The sequence below is a fragment of the Crotalus tigris genome, unplaced genomic scaffold (assembly GCF_016545835.1).
Source record: "Crotalus tigris isolate CLP2741 ecotype Arizona unplaced genomic scaffold, ASM1654583v1 scf7180000020351.1464749751:1500972, whole genome shotgun sequence".
NCBI classification, from domain to species: Eukaryota; Metazoa; Chordata; class Lepidosauria; order Squamata; family Viperidae; genus Crotalus; species Crotalus tigris.
In genome coordinates this window covers 1,022,215-1,037,934 of record NW_024097980.1, presented here as the reverse complement: position 1 = coordinate 1,037,934, position 15,720 = coordinate 1,022,215, and the positions used below count along the sequence as shown (strand labels likewise).

Sequence of the window (15,720 nt, the reverse complement as noted above, 5' to 3'; positions counted from 1 at the left end):
GGTGACTACTGGGGAACCCCTTAAAACCTTGAATGGGAGAGCTTGGACCCCCAAGTCCTGTCTAGAACGCCTGCAACCATTTTCTCTTAATAAAGGATGCCTGTTGGAAGAATTATTCCAAGAGTTCTGTCTTCTTAAGATGCAACGTGGGGTGGGTCCTTACACAGAAAGAGTACAGAGAAGAGCAACAAAGATGATCAGGGGACTGGAGGCTAAAACATAATAAGGAACGGTTGCTGGAATTGGGGATGTCTAGTTTAATGAAGAGAAGGACGAGGGGGGACAGGATAGCAGCCTTCCAGTATCTCAGGGGCTGCCCCAAAGAAGAGGGAGTCAAGCTATTCTCCAAAGCGCCTGAAGGCAGGACAAGAAGCAATGGATGGAAACTGATCAAGGAGAGAAGCAACCTGGAACTAAGGAGGAATTTCCTGACAGTTAGAACAATTAACCAGTGGAACAACCTGCCTCCAGAAGCTGTAAATGCTCCAGTACTGGAGGTTTTTAAGAAGAGACTGGACAGCCTCCTGCAAAAAGCACCTTTGGTGCAACCAGGACTTGGATGACTTGAGAATCTCCATAGATACAAGAAGGAAGCTTGAAAGCCCCCCCCCCCCCAAAATTAAATGAAGACTTTGAACCTCCTTCGGTCAGTCAACAGGAAGCGCAAACCAATTGCTTTGGAAGACGAGCAGGCGGGGGATATGAAATGCAATCAGCAGGAAAAGGCATGGCTAAGAATCTAAAATGTATAATTTCAAGCAGGCACTGGATTTAAGTTCTGAGACATCCCCTTGATCGTGAGAGGCCTTGATGTATTTTTAAAACAAGTTGCCACGGATGTAAATGAAACAAGCAGAGTTGCCTTGGCACAGCGCCTCTCTGAAATCTTTAGAAAAAAAGCATCATATCCCCTTAATTAAACAAAAGTTTTTAAAACTTTGTTAAAGGCATGCTGGGAAACGAGCCCACTGCATTTCTGTAAAATACTATATTTAATTCTGGATGGAGATGAAAATGATTTAAAAAGGAAAAAGCACGAAGATTCTTGAAGGAGGGAGATGCAAGCCCTGACAGGGAGAACAATTAACCCGTGGAACTGCTTGCCTCCAGAAATTGTGGGCGTTCCATCACTCCGGGTTTTTAAGAAGAGACTGGAGAGTCACTTGTCTGGGATGGTAGAATTAGTCCTCGATTTACAACTTAGTCATTTAGTAACCTTTCAAAGTTACGACAGCACTGAAAAAAATGACGTATGTCTGTTTTCCACACTTACGACCGTTGCAGCCATGTGATCAACATTCAGACTCTTGGCAACTGGCATGTACTTATGACAGTTTCAGTGTCCCGGGGGTCATGTCATCCCCTTTTGCGACCGTCTTACAAGCAAAGACAATGAGGAAACCAGATTCACTTAACAACTGGGTTACTAATTTAACAATCGCCGTGATTCGTTTAACCACTGTGGCAAGAAAAGTCATAAGACAGGGTCAAACTCATTCGTCTTGCTTAACAACAGAAAGTTTGGGTTCAATTGTGCTCAAAAGTCGAGGGCTACGTGTTTATAAGGTCTCCTGCCTCAGGCAAGGGGTTGGACTAGAAGACCTCCAAGATCCCTTCTGTCATGGTTCTGACAGATGAAACTCTTCAGAAGAACTTCGAGGCATTGTTTACCTTAAAGACTCTTCATTTTGAGTAGCACAACTTCGGCACTGCATAATCGAAGCCAAAAACTGAATTCCCCTCCCCTGAGCACGTAGTATCACAGCACAATTCCGTCCTCTAATTAACAGTCATAAATCACATTCCCCAATTAGCTTGAAGCACGGGCTTCCTCTCTAGTTCTCCAGCCCGCCAATTCCTTATCGGCTCTGATTTCAATAACCTTGATTCTCACGCCAAGTTTAGTGTTGTTATGTCTAGCTGGACTCTCATTCACATCCCCCCTCCCAGCATCATCTAAATGTAAAAGCAAAAGGTAAAAGATGGCTACACTTTCATCTGTTGTCAATGCAAAAAACATCCGACGTTAGCAGAGTTGACACCTTCCATTTCTACGATTCTATTTCTATTTAACCGGTGATATAAAACCAGCTAAACGCAGCATGAATTGAAGCCCAGCATCCGAGGCTGCCGACAGAATCCCAGTGTCACCGCAGATCAAAATAGTAAGGTGCAGAATTGAAATCCCACAAGAATTCTCAGTTGACTGAAAACACAAACGCCCCTTCCTCGCTGGGCTAGCGCACAATATTTGCGGTCTGCGGTGACACTTCCGTCGCAGGCTTCAACCGTTTACAAAATCTGCGAAGGACGCATAAGGGTGAGATTGCGGAAAGCAATGACGGATCGCTTTCTCTCCGCCGAGTCCTGTACATGGAGTGGCAAATTGGATTTCACACCTCCTTAATGTGTAAAAAAAACCCTCCAATAACATTTAAGGAGAAGGATATAACTGGGATATTTCGAAACGTATCGTCAGAGTGAAGAAAGAGGCAAGACGCCTTTTTGGATCACTCATAGACAAATAGCAGCTATCGCCATACAAGGAAAGAGACACATTTCATTAAATATTACTAAAAAAAAGTTTTTTTAAAAAAAAATAATTGCCCTGTAACAAGCTTGCAGTGTTAGTGATGTTTTGACATCAAACGGAATCGGAAAGTGTTGTGTTACCTTTCAACTTGAGGGCTCCTTGGAGCTCTCTGAGCTTGTTCGTTTTTTTGCAGACGTTTCATTACCCAACTAGGTAACATCATCAGATTCTTGGGTTGGGCTGTTTACTAATGGCTCTATGGCAGTTTCTTGATTGGGGTATTGCTTACTTACCGGACAGGCAAGACACCAGGATATAAACTGATAGCAAACCGCACTCCCTACTAGAACTGCTGATGTTATCTAGTTGGGTAATGCAACGTCTGCAAGAAAAACCACCAAGCTCAGAAAGTACCAAGGAGCCCACAGTTGTTGTCTCCTCCTCCTCCTCCTCCTCCTCCTCCTCCTCCTCCTCCTCCTCCTCCTCCCCCCTCCTCCTCCTCCTCCTCCTCCTCCTCTCCACAAGCCCTACTCTCTTCTAGCACTGATGATGTTACCTAGTTTGGGTAATGAAATATCTGCAAGAAAATCACCAAGCTCAGACAGCACCAAGGACCATGCAACATTCTCCCTCTTCCTCCTCCTCCTCCTCTCCTCCTCCTCTTCCTTCTCCTCCTCTTCTCCACAAATCCCACTCCCTTCTAGCACTGATGATGTTACTTAGTTGGGTCATGAAATGTCTGCAAGAAAACCACATAGCTCGGAGAGCATCAAGGACCCCAGTCTTCCTCCTCCTCCTCCTCCTCCTCCTCCTCCTCCTCCTCCTCCTCCTCCTCCTCCTCCTCCTCCTCCTCCTTCTCCCTGCAAACCCTATTCCATTCCACCACTAATGTTGTTACTTAGTTGAGTCATGAAATGTCTGCAAGAAAACCATGTAGCTCAGAGAGCACTAAGGACCCCATCGTCATCCACCTCCACTACCTCCTCCTCCTCCTCCTCCTCCTCCTCCTCCTCCTCCTCCCCTTCTTCTTCTCTTCAAACCCTACTGCCTTCTAGCACCGATGATATTCCCTAGTCATGAAGCCTCTGCAAGAAAAAACACCCAGCTCAGAGAGCACCAAGGACGCCACAATTCTCACACACCCCTCCTCCTTCTCCTTCTCTTCCTCTTCCTCCTCCTCCTCCTCCTCCTCCTCCTCCTCCTCCTCCTCCTCCTCCTCCTCCTCCTCCTCCTCCTCCAAACCCATTCCCTTTTAGGACTGATGATGTTCCCTAGTTGGGTCATGAAACGCCTGCAAGAAAACATCCAAGCTCAGACAGCCCCAAAGGCCCCCCTCATTTCAACCCTGAGCTGCAAATATTCTCCTTCGTTGGTACCTTTCAATTTTTCAGCCAGCAGGGAGGCCTCGTGTTCCGAGTAATGCATTATGACGGGAGGCGAAGGCGGACGTATCCGGTCTTCCTCCATCTTGCGACGGTGGCGTTCTTCCCGCGCCAGCATCCTCTGCTTGCACTCCCACTCATAGAAGTCATCCCTGGCCTGAGCAAAATCGACATGGAGGCGCCCGGAGTCTTTCTTATCCGTGCTCGATCCTAATCGCATGCGGTAGCCTGAGAACAAGAAACCCCAAAAATAATTTTTTTAAAAAATAGAGCGGTTCTTTCTACTTCTGTGAAGGTGGTTATTTTAATCAGGTTTTTTTTCTTATTATTATTCCATACGTTATCAAGTGGATGAACAGATGATTACGCCTGCTGTTCCCGTGAAGCGTAACCGGACACGTGTGCATAGACTTGTCTTCTAAAAAATATTACAGTAGTCCTTGACTTACAACTGTTCAGTTAGTGGCTGTTTGAAAGTAAACCAGCTTTGGGGAAAAAGTGGTTGATGGCCGGTTTGCACATTTAAGACCACCACAGCCTCCCCAGGGCCATGTGATTTAAATTCAGGGGCTTAGAAACTGGCATGTACTTATGACGGTTGCAGCATCTCCGGGTCATGTGATCACCATGATTATGATCATGATTGATCCCTTGTGGCTTGTATGCACACTGAGAGCGTATGCGCTGGAGACAGATTCCTTGTGTGTCCTATCACACTTGGCCAATCAAGAATATTCTGTTCTGTTCTGTCCTATTCTATATTCTATTCTATTCTATTCTATTCTATTCTATTCTATTCTATTCTATTCTATTCTATATTCTATTCTTATTTTAATTCTACTCTACTCTACTCTATTCAATTCTACTCTATATTCTATTCTATTCTATTCTATTCTTATTTTAATTCTACTCTATACTCTATTTCTATTCTATTCTATTCTGTTTCTTTTCTTTTCTTTTCTATTCTATTCTATTCTTATTTTAATTCTACTCTATACGCTATATTCTATTCTATTCTATTCTATTCTATTCTATTCTTATTTTAATTCTACTCTATATTCTATTCTATTCTATTCTATTCTATTCTATTCTATTCTATTCTATTCTATTCTATATTCTATTCTTATTTTAATTCTACTCTACTCCACTCCACACTGCTCTACTCTACTCTATTCCATTCCATTCTATTCCATATTTTCTATTCTGTTCCGCTCCATCCCATCCCATTCCATTCCATCCCATCCCATCTCATCCCATTCCATTCTGTTCCATTCCATTCCATTCTCTATCCATTCCATTCTCTATTTTTTCTATTCTATTCTATTCTATTCTATTCTATTCTATTCTATTCTATTCTATTCTATTCTATTCTATTCTATTCTATTCTCCTACTCTACTCTCTTATTCTATTCTGTCCTATTCTATATTCTATTCTATTCTATTCTATTCTATTCTATTCTATTCTATTCTATTCTATTCTATTCTATTCTATTCTATTCTATTCCATTCCATATTTTCTATTCTATTCTATTCTATTCTATTCTATTCTATTCTATTCTATTCTATTCTATTCTATTCTATTCTACTCTACTCTACTCTACTCTACTCTACTCTATTCTATTCTGATCTTCTGACAAGCTAAGTCAATGGGGAAGCCAAAGTCACTTAACAACCGTGTTACTAACTCCACAACTGTAGTGATTCACTTAACAATTGTGGCAAGAAAGGTTGTAAAGTGGGGCAAAACTCACTTAACAAAGGTCTCACTTAGCAATGGAAATTTTGGGCTCAATTGTAGTCGTTAAGTTGAGGACTACCTGTATGCCTTTTCAGTTGGCCTGTAAGAAAAACCAACTTCAGTGTCTTAGACCAAACTGCACAAAATTTGCATGTCGTGCTAAGAAAACACTACGGTAGTTCAATTCTTAAGTAAGGAAATATGCAATCTGGGCATTTGGGAAAGTGTAAATATGATATCTCTCAGCTTTCACCTTATGATGAAAACACAACAGGACCAGATTTTGCATCTTGGCGCGTGCAGAAAATAGATTTCCATAGTCAGCTCTGCCCTATATATAGTTCATCCAGATTTATTTATTCTTTATTCATTCATTTCCTTTAACAGACTAATTTTGAATGGAGAGAGAGAAAGAGAGAGAGAAGAGAGAAAGAGAGAGATAGAAAAGAGAGAGAGAAGATAGAGAAGAGAGAGAGAGACAGAAAAGAGAAAGAGAGAGAAGAGAGAGACAGAAAAGAGAAAAAGAGGGAAGATAGAAGAGAGAGAGAGACAGAAGAGAAATAGAGAGACAGACAGAAGAGAAAGAGAAGAGAGAGAGAAGAGAGAGAGAGAAAAGAGAAAGAGAAGAGAGAGAGAAGAGAAAGACAGAAGAGAAAGAGAGACAGAAGAGAAAGAGAGAGAAAAAGAGAGATAGAGAAAGAATTGAAAGCTAATAAGATCAAATCAAAGAAAGAGAACTTATTTTCTAGCAAAACCATTGGTTGATATATCTTTAATCTTCCTATGTCAGCACAAACTGGTGGATCTTAAAGCACTTGCAAAGACAGTTTTGCATACTTTCAGAAAAGCTAAACTGGATTCAGATCTGAGCTAATAAAAATAATGTGTAAGCAACACCTTCGTTTCTAACTGTCATCAACAGGACTATCCACAACTTCGCCTGTTTTGTTTTTGTCAAATTAACAAAAGCAGCTTCACAACCTCGTGATGCATCGCTCCACACCTTTGGGGCATGTGTGCCATGTCACAAACCCTGGCTTACATCCCAAAGGGGCATTCCCCAAAAGATAGCTGGACTTTCTTGGTGTTTTATTTATTTTTTCCTCCCTTGAAAACATTTCACTTCTCATTCCAAGAAGCTTCTTCAGCTTCTTCAGAACTGGTGCTTCAGAACTGAAGAAGCTTCTTGGAAGAGAGGAGAAGTGTCTTCGAGGTGAAACCAAGAAAATCCAGCTGGTCTTTTGGAAAACGCACTTTGGGGCCAAACCATGACCTGGATGATGGAGTATCTCCACAGACAGTGGGCTGACCTCACAACAGCACAATGTCAGACTGACTTCTTTAAGGTGACGTGACATCCCATCCCACCCCACCGCTGCTACAAGCAAGCAAAACCTCTGCAGAATGTTTCCATCGCCACGCGAGATGGATTTATCCATCAAATGCCCGCATTTATGAAGAGCGACACCTTCAGTGTAGCCACAATGGCTAGTTATGACAAATCAGAAAAAGTTTATAGAAGTCTTGGATAGAATAGAACGGAGTAGAGTAGAGTAGAACAGAACAGAGTAGAATAGAATAGGACAGATTGTAGACTAGTCTAGACTAGACTAGAATAGAATAAAATAGAACAGTTTAGAATGGAATGGGATGGAGAATAGAATAGAATAGAATAGAATAGAATAGAATAGAATAGAATAGAATAGTCTCTTTGATCACTCAAAAGGGATTTAGGAATGCATAGTTGGGACTTGACAAGAATTAAAGGGAGACTAGTATAGCTATTTCGAGCTATTTAGCTCTCATCAGCTAGCCCAGTGGTGGCGAACCTGTGGCACGGGTGCCAGAGGCGGCACACAGAGCCCTCTCTGTGGGCACGGGCACCGTTGCCCCAGTCCTAGGCCTTCAGATGGGTTTTATAAAACCTTTTCGCTTTAGGCCATGTGCAAAAAAAAAAAAAAGGTTCAATTAGTCAATTTCAACTTCGCGCGGGGAAAAAAAAATCTTGCAAAGTTGGAATTGACTGATTGAACTTTTTAGTCCCACCCAGTCTGCTGTTACCACCATAGCCACGCCCACCCAATTGACCACACCCAGCCAATGGGCTACACCCACCCGGCACTTGACGATACATAAGTGGGTTTTGGGTTGCAGTTTGGGCACTCAGTTTCTAAAAGGTTCGCCATCACTGAGCTAGCCATACCCTTCTGAGATTCGAACCTGGGCCGCTTGCACATTAGGCAGCTGTATCATGGTTCTAGGCCATGGTTCTCCTCGCTTTTGTCTGCTGTACCAGTGAGGAGAGATTAAGTGTTTTCAGGTGAAACCAGTCTAACAGAGCACCTGGTCTACCCAAATATGGGACGGAGCAATCTGCTATTGCTTTCACCTTTCAGCCCCAATCTAGGAGCTTTTACAGGCAGATGCTACTGCAACAAACTATTTCTGTGTTAAATTTAGATTTTGCCAAGAAAGAATTAAAGGGAGACTAGTATAGCTATTTCGAGCTATTTAGCTCTCATCAGCTAGCCATACCCTTCTGAGACACTGCAAAGGTCGTAAGTGTGAAAAACGGTCATGTTACTTTTTTCCAGTGCCATCGCAAGTTTGAACGGTCACTAAATGTAAGCCAAGGACTATAGACAGGATCGGTGCTAGCACGACCTTCCTAGGACCGGCTTAACGTATTCCGACAAGTGCGTTGTCATTTAGCGTAAGCCGAAAGTGGCAACCAGGAGGTAGCCTTTGTGTGTCACCACAATCGTAAGTGCTGTCAATTATATCTTCTCTCTTTTTTTAATGTCTCTTGCCTATTATAAGCCTGGGAAATTATCCTCTTCCATTTCAGAGCATTTTATGTTTGAAAATGTAATAAAGATCATCGTGGAAAAACAATAATTCAGCAGAATTAAAGCAAGCCATCTTCGTGGCTGACAGCTGCCCGTCTGTCAAGCGAGAAGATAGTCAGGTATTGAATTCCGCTAGTAAAATGTCATCAAAATCCAGCTTGAGAGGATGCAAAGCAATTTGCCACTCCTTGCTTGGATGAAGCCATTTGCAGGGAGTGTTTGCTTATATGGAGTGGGGGTGGGGACAGGTGACTCCTGCTTTCTGTCTGAACACTGGGGCTCCCTGGGCCTGTGGAATGGATTGAGTGGTAGGAGAGACTGGGATGCAGAAGAAATATAATTTAATATTTTCTGTATTAGCCTCTTTGAAGATAGGATTCAAGACAGCTGGTATCAAGAGTGAAAATTTGGCAGCTAAGTGCCTTTCCATTTTCATCTTGCCATTAGAGTAAGAGAGGGGGAGACAGAGTAGAGTAGAGTAGAGTAGAGTAGAGTAGAGTAGAGTAGAGTAGAGTAGAGTAGAGTAGAGTAGAGTGGGATGGGATGGGATGGGATGGGATGGATTGGGATGGGATGGGATGGGATGCAGAATAGAATAGAATAGAATAGAATAGAATAGAATAGAATAGAATAGAATAGAATAGAATAGAATAGAATAGAATAGAACGGAGTAGAGTACAGTAGAACAGAACAGAACAGAATACAATAGAATAGAATAGACAGATTGTAGACTAGTCTAGACTAGACTAGACTAGACTAGACTAGACTAGACTAGACTAGAATAGAATAGAATAGAATAGAATAGAATAGAATAGAATAGAATAGAACAGTTTAGAATGGAATGGAGTAGAGCATAGAATAGAATAGAATAGAATAGAGTAGAGTAGAGTAGAGTAGAGTAGAGTAGAGTAGAGCAGAACAGAACAGAGTAGAATAGAATAGAATGGAATGGAATGGAATGGAGAATAGAATAGAATGGAGAATAGAATAGAATAGAATAGAATAGAATAGAATAGAATAGAATAGAATAGAACGGAGTAGAGTACAGTAGAACAGAACAGAACAGAACAGAATACAATAGAATAGAATAGACAGATTGTAGACTAGTCTAGACTAGACTAGACTAGACTAGAATGGAATGGAATGGAATGGAGAATAGAATAGAATAGAATAGAATAGAATAGAATAGAATAGAATAGAATAGAATAGAATAGAATAGAATAGCATATTGAATAGAATAGCATATTGAATAGCATAGGCAAATAAATCTATTTGCTTAACTACCTGGAAGCTTAGTTGGTAGTTAAAGTGATACACAAAATCAGCCTATAGCTGTCATTCATGACAGAGGGGTATATTAGAATAGCATAAGCAAATAAATCCATTTGCTGTCCACACATCTACGGTACATTTCAAATTACCGCGTTAGAGATTTCTACTAACTAACTAGTGACAGGGAAGGACGAAGCTCCATTCCAACATGTAAAATGCAGATAAAATGCTGCAAAGCTCTTGGCGGATGCAAAGAAAAGATGGCTGTTACCAGCCTGCAATCCCTTCTCCAAGGTCGAGAGAGAGAGAGAGAGAGAGAGAGAGAGAGAGAGAGAGAGAGAGAGAGAGAGAGAGAGAGAGAGAGAGAGAGAGAGAGAGAGAGAGAGAGCTGACAGAGATCTATAGTATACGGGTAAAAGAAAAGGAAATATCACACAATACAAATGAGAGGCGGAGACTCATGGGAGGAGTTGATAAATACCAGAAAGGTAAATGGCTTTATCAACCATGAATTCTTCTGAAAAACGGATGTGGCAAAAATTCTTCTTGCTTTTTCGGATGGCCGTGATGTCCCCGCACTGTTCGAAGACTTCCTGGATTATTTCCTCGCTCGCATTTTCGGGCAATCCTCCGACAAACACGGTTTTGCATCCCGGCGGTCTCTCCCTTGTCGAAGGGGGTGGAAGATCTAAGACAAAACGGAATATCGCACAGATTACCGGAGAGTCCAGATCTCCTTGCCGAAGCCTCCAGATCGATCCATGCTTCACTCAACACCAACATCCGGCACGGTGGGGAAGAATCTGTCCTGAAGCGATTCTTCCATCTCTTAGTTGACTTAAGGCTGTTTTTGCTGGAGTAATTTAGCTCCTTGCTAAAGGGCGACTCACACATCCCTACGGGTTATCACTGTCTCAGGCCTAAAGATGTAGTAGGGCTGTACGGCTATTATCCTTCTCATCTACCCCTTCTTCTCATTTCCCACCTTTTCCCATCTTCTCATCTTTCCGACTACCTTCTCCTATTGGCCTTATGATTTGTCGCTTGTTGCTTGTATTTTAGGATTAATGATTGTAACTATGATTTATGACCTATCACTCTGTGGTTTATATGTATACCGAGAGCTTATGCACCAGAGACAAATTCCTTGTGTGTCAAATCACACTTGGCCAATAAAAAATATTCTATTCTATTCTATTCTATTCTATTCTATTCTATTCTATTCTATTCTATTCTATTCTATTCTATTCTATTCTATTCCATTCCATTCCATCCCATCCCATCCCATCCCATCCCATCCCATCCTATTTTATTCTATTCTATTCTATTCTATTCTATTCTATTCTATTCTATTCTATTCTATTCTATTCTATTCTATTCTATTCTATATTCTCTTCTATTCTGCATTCTCTTCTCTTCTCTTCTCTTCCCTTCCCTTCCCTTCCCTTCCCTCCCATCCCATCCCATCCCATCCCATCCCATTCTATTCTGCATTCTATTCTATTCTGCATTCTATTCTGATCTATCCCATCCCATCCCATCCCATCCCATCCCTCCCATTCCAATCTATTCTTCATTCTTCTGTTCTGTTCTGTTCTGTTCTGCTCTGCTCTGTTCTGTTCTACTGTACTCTACTCCGTTCTGTTCTATTCTATTCTATTCTATTCTATATTCTCTTCTATTCTGCATTCTCTTCTCTTCCCTTCCCTTCCATCCCATCCCATCCCATCCCATCCCATTCCATTTATTCTGCATTCTATTCTGATCTATCCCATGCCATCCCATCCCATCCCTCCCATTCCATTCCATTCCATTCCATTCTATTCTTCATTCTTCTGCTCTGCTCTGCTCTGCTCTGCTCTGCTCTGCTCTGCTCTGCTCTGCTCTGCTCTATTCTATTCTATTCTATTCTATTCTATTCTATTCTATTCTATTCTATTCTATTCTATTCTATTCTGCATTCCCTTCCCTCCCATCCCATCCCATTATTCTATTCATTTTAGGACTTCCAAAGGTGATAAGGCAGCACTATTGATAATACGGTTTCAGTAAGTAATACTAAAGGAAGGAAGTGATACCAGAGTTGGTTGATTGGTTTATTCATGTCAGAAGCACCACAATTAAAATAAGGCATGCTACAGGACATAAATTTAAAAATAGAAACTACAAGATTAAATTAGGCACCACTTAAACAGATCTTTCCCAGAAACTAGCAACATTTATTGCATTCCATCCTTCTGCTGTGAGATCCTGAAGTTACCCCCAAAGTTGGCAACGTTGTGAGATTAACATTAGTGATTCTAAAAGCAGACCTGAGGAATGTTCTCCTGATTGGCCAGCCACCTACCATGAACATAGAACAATAGCGTTGGAAGGGACCTTGGAGGTCTTCTAGTCCAACCCCCTGCTCAGGCAGGAGACCCTATACATTATCTTGCTATGTTAAAATTGCAAGATCCTTTCCCCCTGTCGTTAGGTGGCTAGGCGATACGTCCATCAACTCTCAAAAAGCTTTGCGCCAGCCTAGTAGTTTCAACCCTCATTAAGCTAACTTGTTTAGCTAACCAGGTTTACTTACTTGGGTTTGGAGGGAAGAGAGTGCAGCTTTTACAGTGAATAATCTCTTTGATGACAGGGACTTCGGTGGCGGGAGGCTGAGGTACGAGGCCCATGCCTGACAGCATGGGGTTAATCGGAGTGATTCCCGTCATCATCCGGAGGCTTGGATCAAAGCCCCTCACGCAAATGGAATCTGCAAATACAGCACAGAAACTTTTTATGAACTTTAGGGCAAGTTTCACTTACTGTCCACTGTCACCTTGCTTTGTATAGTATCCCTGTCAGGCCCATCAGCCTTGTTCTAAAAACAAAATAACCATGCACGTAGAAGAAGCTGCTACCTAACATGAGCCAATCCATCAGAATAGAACTGGATGGGACCTTGGAGGTCTTCAAGTTCTGCTCAAGCAGGAGACCCTATACCATTTCGGACAAATGGCTGTCCAGTCTCTTCTTAAAAACTTCCAGTGTTGGAGCATTCACCGCTTCTGGAGGCAGGTTGTTCCACTGGTTAGTTGTTCCAACTGTCAGGAAGTTTCTCCTTAGTTCCAGGTTGCTTCTCTCCTTGATTAGTTTCCATCTGTTGCTTCTTGTCCTGCCTTCAGGGGCTTTGGAGAATAGCTTGACTCCCTCTTCTTTGGGGCAACCCCTGAGATATTGGAACGCTGCTATCATGTCACCTCTCGTCCTTCTCTTCATTAAACTAGACATACCTAATTCTATCAACCTTTCCTTATATGTTTTAGCCTCCAGTCCCCTGATCATCTTTGTTGCTCTTCTAGAGTCTCCGCATCTTTTTTACATCATTGGAACCAAAACTGGATGCCGTATTCCAAGTGTGGCCTTACCAAGGCATTGTAAAGTGGTATTAATACTGACAACAAGAAAAAAATTAACCAGGGAAATAGTTTGTCTCTTCTTTGGGACAGCCCCTCAAATATTGGAAGATTGCTATCATGTTACTCCTACTCCTTCTCTTCCTTAGACTAGCCAAACCAAAATCCTGCAACTGTTCTTCATATGTTTTAATCTCCAGGGTTTTGATCATCTTAGTTGCTCTTCTCTGCACTTTTCTTTCCCCCAAAGTCTCAACATCTTTTTTTTTTTTGAGACTTTGTTGAGACAGAATGTGAATCTGATAGGTCAGTGGTTCTCAACGTCAACATCCTGCTTGAGAATCCAAATAAAACTCCAGATTAATACCGTTTCCGAAAATTTTAAGATTTATCAAATACACTGCATAGCTATGTCGAAGCAAAGCTAACTTTGAGATTCCCACACCAATTCATTGACTTAAATAGTGGTTTTCCCAGCCAAACCCCCAACATCTTATGTAATCCATATCAACAAGTCCACTTTGTTATGGGAACCATCTGCTTCAAATCCACACCTGTTTTGGTGTCCTTGACAAGGCTTCAGGCTCCCACGGTCTGCAGCTGAATCGAAGAAGTTTTGTTTCTCCATCTGCCCACTTGTAAGGAACACCTCCCACCCCCTTTTTCTAAAGGCAATTTGAAACACAGAGGCATGTAGCTGTAAAAAGTTTCACACTTGACACTCAACCTGGGGTCGCTGGACCCCTGGGGGGCTGTGATGTCATCACGGGGAGTCCGTGATGACTTGAAGAAATGTTATGATTTAAATCTTGAGTTAAGTCTTGGGGATCCGTGGTCACAAAAGATATTTAAGGGGGGGCGTCCATGGTGAAGAAAAGGTTGAGAACCACTGTGATAGGTCATTAAAACATCATCATCGTTACCATCATGAAATTGGTTCTTTTCTGGAGCACAAGCTCCAGATTCCCCTTCCGTTCTTCAGATCTACTTGCTGATTCAACAATTTTGGTAAGAACAAAGCAGTGAAGGCCACGGGAGAGAAGACTCAACATGAAGGACTACTTCTATCACGTTTCATTTCGACGGCATCAAGTCTTCCATCACAGGCTGTAGGTAGTCCTTGACTTACGAACACAACTGAACCCAAAGTATCTGTTGCTAAGCAAGACACTGCAGTTGTTAAGTTAGTAACGCGATTGTTAAGTGAATCTAGCTCCCCCCCCGTTGACTTTGCTTGTCAGAAAGTCATTAAAGGCGATCACAGGGCAACTGTCACCAGTACATGCCAGTTGCCAAGCCTCCGAATTCAGATCACGTCACCACGAGGATCCTGCAGTGGTTGTCATGGTGAAAAATGGTCAAAGTCACTTTTGTCAATGCTGTTGTAACTTTGAACGGTCACTAAACAGGTGATTGTAAGTCAAGGACTACCCATACAACATTGTGACGCTTCCCAGATCTTTGCAGAGCTAAGATTTCCGCCACCTTCTTTGCTTCTGAGTCTCGTACCAGCCTTGATTCAAACAAGAAGAATCCGGCTGAGTCAAACCAACAATTCTTCCAGTAATCAACTCCGTGTCCACAGGAAGTTCAGAACGAAGGGCGGGGGGAGAGATCCTCCAAGAGGACTGCCCTTTGCACAGACGGTTACTTGAACGTGGAAGCCGGACGTAGCCAACAGGCCCCCTTTTCGTGAGTTTTTCTAATCCTCCTCACAAGTCAGCTAATTACTTGACCTTGTAAGCAGATTCCCTGGTGTTGGGCGCAAAAGCTGCCTCCGTATTGTATGAGCTTCTTCCACAGGATTCTCCTGCCAATCAGCTTCACTCTCTGACCGCAGAGATCTGGCATTAGAAACGCTGGCATGAAATAATCCTGCAGGATAAAATGCATTTGCAGGATAGAATGTAAATTTCGATACTAATCTGTACATCGGGAAATCTGCAGAAAGGGAGGGAGGGAGGAAGGAAGGAAGGAAGGAAGTTGATGGGAAAGGGAGGGAGAAAGGGAGGAAGGAAGCAAAATAGGGAGGAAGTGAAGGGAGGGAGAAAGGGAAGAAGGAATAAAGGAAAAGAGGGAGGAAGGAGAGGGAGGAGGGAGGAAGGAAGATAGGAAGATGGGAAAGGGAAGAAGAGAGGGAGGAAGGGAGGGAGGGAGGTAGAAAGGAAGGAAGAAAGAAAGGTAGGAAGTTAATGGGAAAGGGAGGGAGAGAGGGAAGAAGGAAGGAAGGAAAATAGGGAGGAAGGAGAGGGAGGAGGGAGGAAGGAAGATAGGAAGATGGGAAAGGGAAGAAGAAAGGGAGGGAGGAAGGAAGCAAAATAGGGAGGAAGTGAAGGGAGGGAGAAAGGGAAGAAGGAAGAAAGGAAAAGAGGGAGGAGGGAGAGGGAGGAGGGAGGAAGGAAGATAGGAAGATGGGAAAGGGAAGAAGAGAGGAGGGAGGAAGGAAGGGGAGGGAGGGAGGTAGAAAGGAAGGAAGGGAAGGGAGGAAGTTAATGGGAAAGGGAGGGAGAGAGGAAAGAAGGAAGGAAGGAAAATAGGAAGGAAGGGAAGG

The 15,720-nt window shown here is 42.6% G+C and overlaps 1 protein-coding gene across 4 annotated transcripts in view; it reads right to left on the bottom strand.

Moving 5' to 3' along the window:
* ENOX1 (ecto-NOX disulfide-thiol exchanger 1) overlaps positions 1-15,720 on the bottom strand; it is a 383,175-nt gene that overhangs the window by 101,972 nt on the left and 265,483 nt on the right. For all 4 annotated transcript variants that reach the window (XM_039366738.1, XM_039366740.1, XM_039366739.1 and 1 more), the window contains 3 exons: positions 12,353-12,526; positions 10,256-10,462; positions 3,910-4,143 (listed from right to left, as the gene is read on the bottom strand). In XM_039366738.1, coding sequence (XP_039222672.1) covers positions 3,910-4,143; positions 10,256-10,462; positions 12,353-12,526 — 615 coding nt within the window. The remainder of the gene's footprint in view (positions 1-3,909; positions 4,144-10,255; positions 10,463-12,352; positions 12,527-15,720) is intronic.